Below are 2,370 nucleotides of genomic sequence, written 5' to 3'. Positions count from 1 at the left end.
CTATGGCTATGGCGGTTATGGCCATGGCGGATATGGCGGTTATGGCCACGGCGGATATGGCGGTTATGGCCATGGCGGATATGGCGGTTATGGCCACGGCGGATATGGCGGTTATGGCCATGGCGGATATGGCGGTTATGGCCACGGCGGATATGGCGGTTATGGCGGTTATGGTCATGGCGGTTATGGCGGTTACGGCGGTTACGGATACGGAAAATAAGAAAATAAAAGTTTATCATAAACTTTTTTGTTTGCTTTGGCAAGCTTCACCTTGGGTTTACCCCACTTGTATGCTTGTATGTGGATGTTTATGTCTGTTTGCTTGTCTGTATGTGTGATTAGCTAGATACATATGGTACGCATATCCTCACATAAACACGTATATACGAATTCAGAGACTAGAGGTAAAACAGTTTTCTCTAATCCCTAATAAAATCATAAAACCAGGCAGAGAAGAAAAAAGAGAAAACAAAACATATCCACAGGTCAAGTCACTACATTTTGTATGACCTCCGTAAGAATATACATATACAACAAAACGCTCCGATTTCTTGGTAAACTCTTTATACAAAAGTTCAGATTCTTGACTTTTTCAATAAAAAACATTAACCACATGTCGAGAAATACAAGTTCTCGTAGCCTCGTCCTCTTTCTCTCTTTCCTTCTTTTTCCTCTTTTCCTTTCTTTCTTCTTCCTCTTTGTACGCCCTTTACTTACACTTCGATCATTACTATTCCGCGTGCGATCATGATTCTCTCCTTTGCAAATTGCCGCCCGATGGAGAAGCAGAGATCGCTTCTAACAACAAACAGACGGGGATTTTCTTGCACTCGTGATTCATGTGCGGGGAATAAAAGTGTGGGTGGTTGTCTCACGTGTTCAAGGTAGTTAATGAATGAATGATTATGGTTATTTGTGAATAGGATGTTCAAGGTTATTATTTACTGAATGAATCAATGTTATCAATAATCAAGGAATTATTGTTGTTAGTTTTACTGTTTATATATGAACCATTCTTTTTAAAAATGTATTGCGTTAAATGAATGAGGATAACGATTTCTTTGAAGTTCCCTGAAAATTAAATTGGTAAATATAAATAATAATAATAATAATAATAAATTAATGGTTCGAACTAATGTATTCTAAGTGAAACATTCGTTTAAGAATATGAAATTACGGCGGTATCAAATTAAACTTTCTCCCAATACTCTCTGTTTATCTCTTTCTTTCTATCTGCTCTCTCTATTTATCTTTTTTTCTCTCTCTCACTCATTCACTCTCTCTCTCTTTCTTTCTTTCTTTCTTTCTCTCTCTCTCTCTCTCTCTCTCTCTCTCTCTCTCTCTCTCTCTCTCTGTCTCTCTCTCTCTTCCTCTATCTGCCTCTCTCTCTCTTTCTCTTTCTACCTTCCTCTCCTCTCCCTCTCCTCTCCCACCCCTCCAACCACCCCTCCCATCCCACCTCTCCCTACCCCAGTTCCACCTCCCCCACCCACCTCTCCCCACCTCCCCCCCTTCCCCAAGCGGGCACCATCCACCATCCTTTTCCCAGCGCCCCGCCCTGTCGCAACCGGACTGAGCGGGGGTGAGGCAAGAGCACAAACACGGAGCGAGGTCAGTGTACACAGTGCCCGGGCGGAGAGGCACGGCTGGGGCTCGGCTTCATAGGGAGGGGAAGTGTTGTCTATAGCTTCTACCCATTCTCGAATGCTGTGCAAAGAGAGACGGAAGGGGGAGAAGAGGGGAGGAGGGAGAGAGGAAGGGGAAAGGGAGATGGAGGTGAAGTGAGAGGAAGGGGACATGGAGAGGAAGAGAGAGGAAGGGGAAAGGGAGATGGAGTTGAAGTGAGAGGATGGCGAGATGGAGATGAAGAGAGAGGAAGGGGAGAAGAAGGGAGGAGGGAGGGGAATGTGAGAAGAAGAGAACTGGGGAGGAGGGAGGGGGAGGGGAGAAGAAGAGAACTGGGGAGGAGGGAGGGGAAGGGGAGATGGAGAAGAAGGGAGGAGGGAGAGAGGAAGAAAGATGGGGAGGAGGGAGGGGAATCGGAGATGGAAATGAAGTGAGAGGAAGGGGAGAAGAAGGAAAGAGGGAGAGAGGAAGAGAGCTGGGGAGGAAGGAGGGGGAGATGGAGAGGAAGGGGAGAAGGGAGAGAGGAAGAGAGCTGGGGAGGAGGGAGGGGAAGGGGAGATGGAAAGAGGGGAGGAGGGAGAGAGGAAGAGAGCTGGAAAGGAAGAAGGGGAAGGGGAGATGGAGATGAAGAGAGAGGAAGGGGAGAAGAGGGGAGGAGGGAGAGAGGAAGATAGGAGGAAGAGAAAACGAACAAAATAGAGAGAGAGGAAGAGATGGAGAGAAAGAGACAGAGAAGAAGGGAGG

General features: G+C 46.5%; 1 protein-coding gene across 1 annotated transcript in view; it reads left to right on the top strand.

Annotated features, from left to right (window-relative positions):
* Positions 1 to 236, top strand: part of LOC138867383 (shematrin-like protein 2) — an 868-nt gene extending 632 nt beyond the window's left edge. Inside the window, exon 2 of the mRNA XM_070142763.1 lies at positions 1 to 236. This exon is cut by the window's left edge and continues 155 nt beyond it. Coding sequence (XP_069998864.1) covers positions 1 to 220 — 220 coding nt within the window. The 3' untranslated portion in view covers positions 221 to 236.
* The last annotated feature ends 2,134 nt before the right edge of the window (positions 237 to 2,370 follow it).

This window comes from Penaeus vannamei, chromosome 30 (genome assembly GCF_042767895.1).
Source record: "Penaeus vannamei isolate JL-2024 chromosome 30, ASM4276789v1, whole genome shotgun sequence".
NCBI classification, from domain to species: Eukaryota; Metazoa; Arthropoda; class Malacostraca; order Decapoda; family Penaeidae; genus Penaeus; species Penaeus vannamei.
The sequence above is the reverse complement of the archived record's forward strand: the minus strand, read 5'-3'. Positions and strand labels throughout refer to the sequence as shown.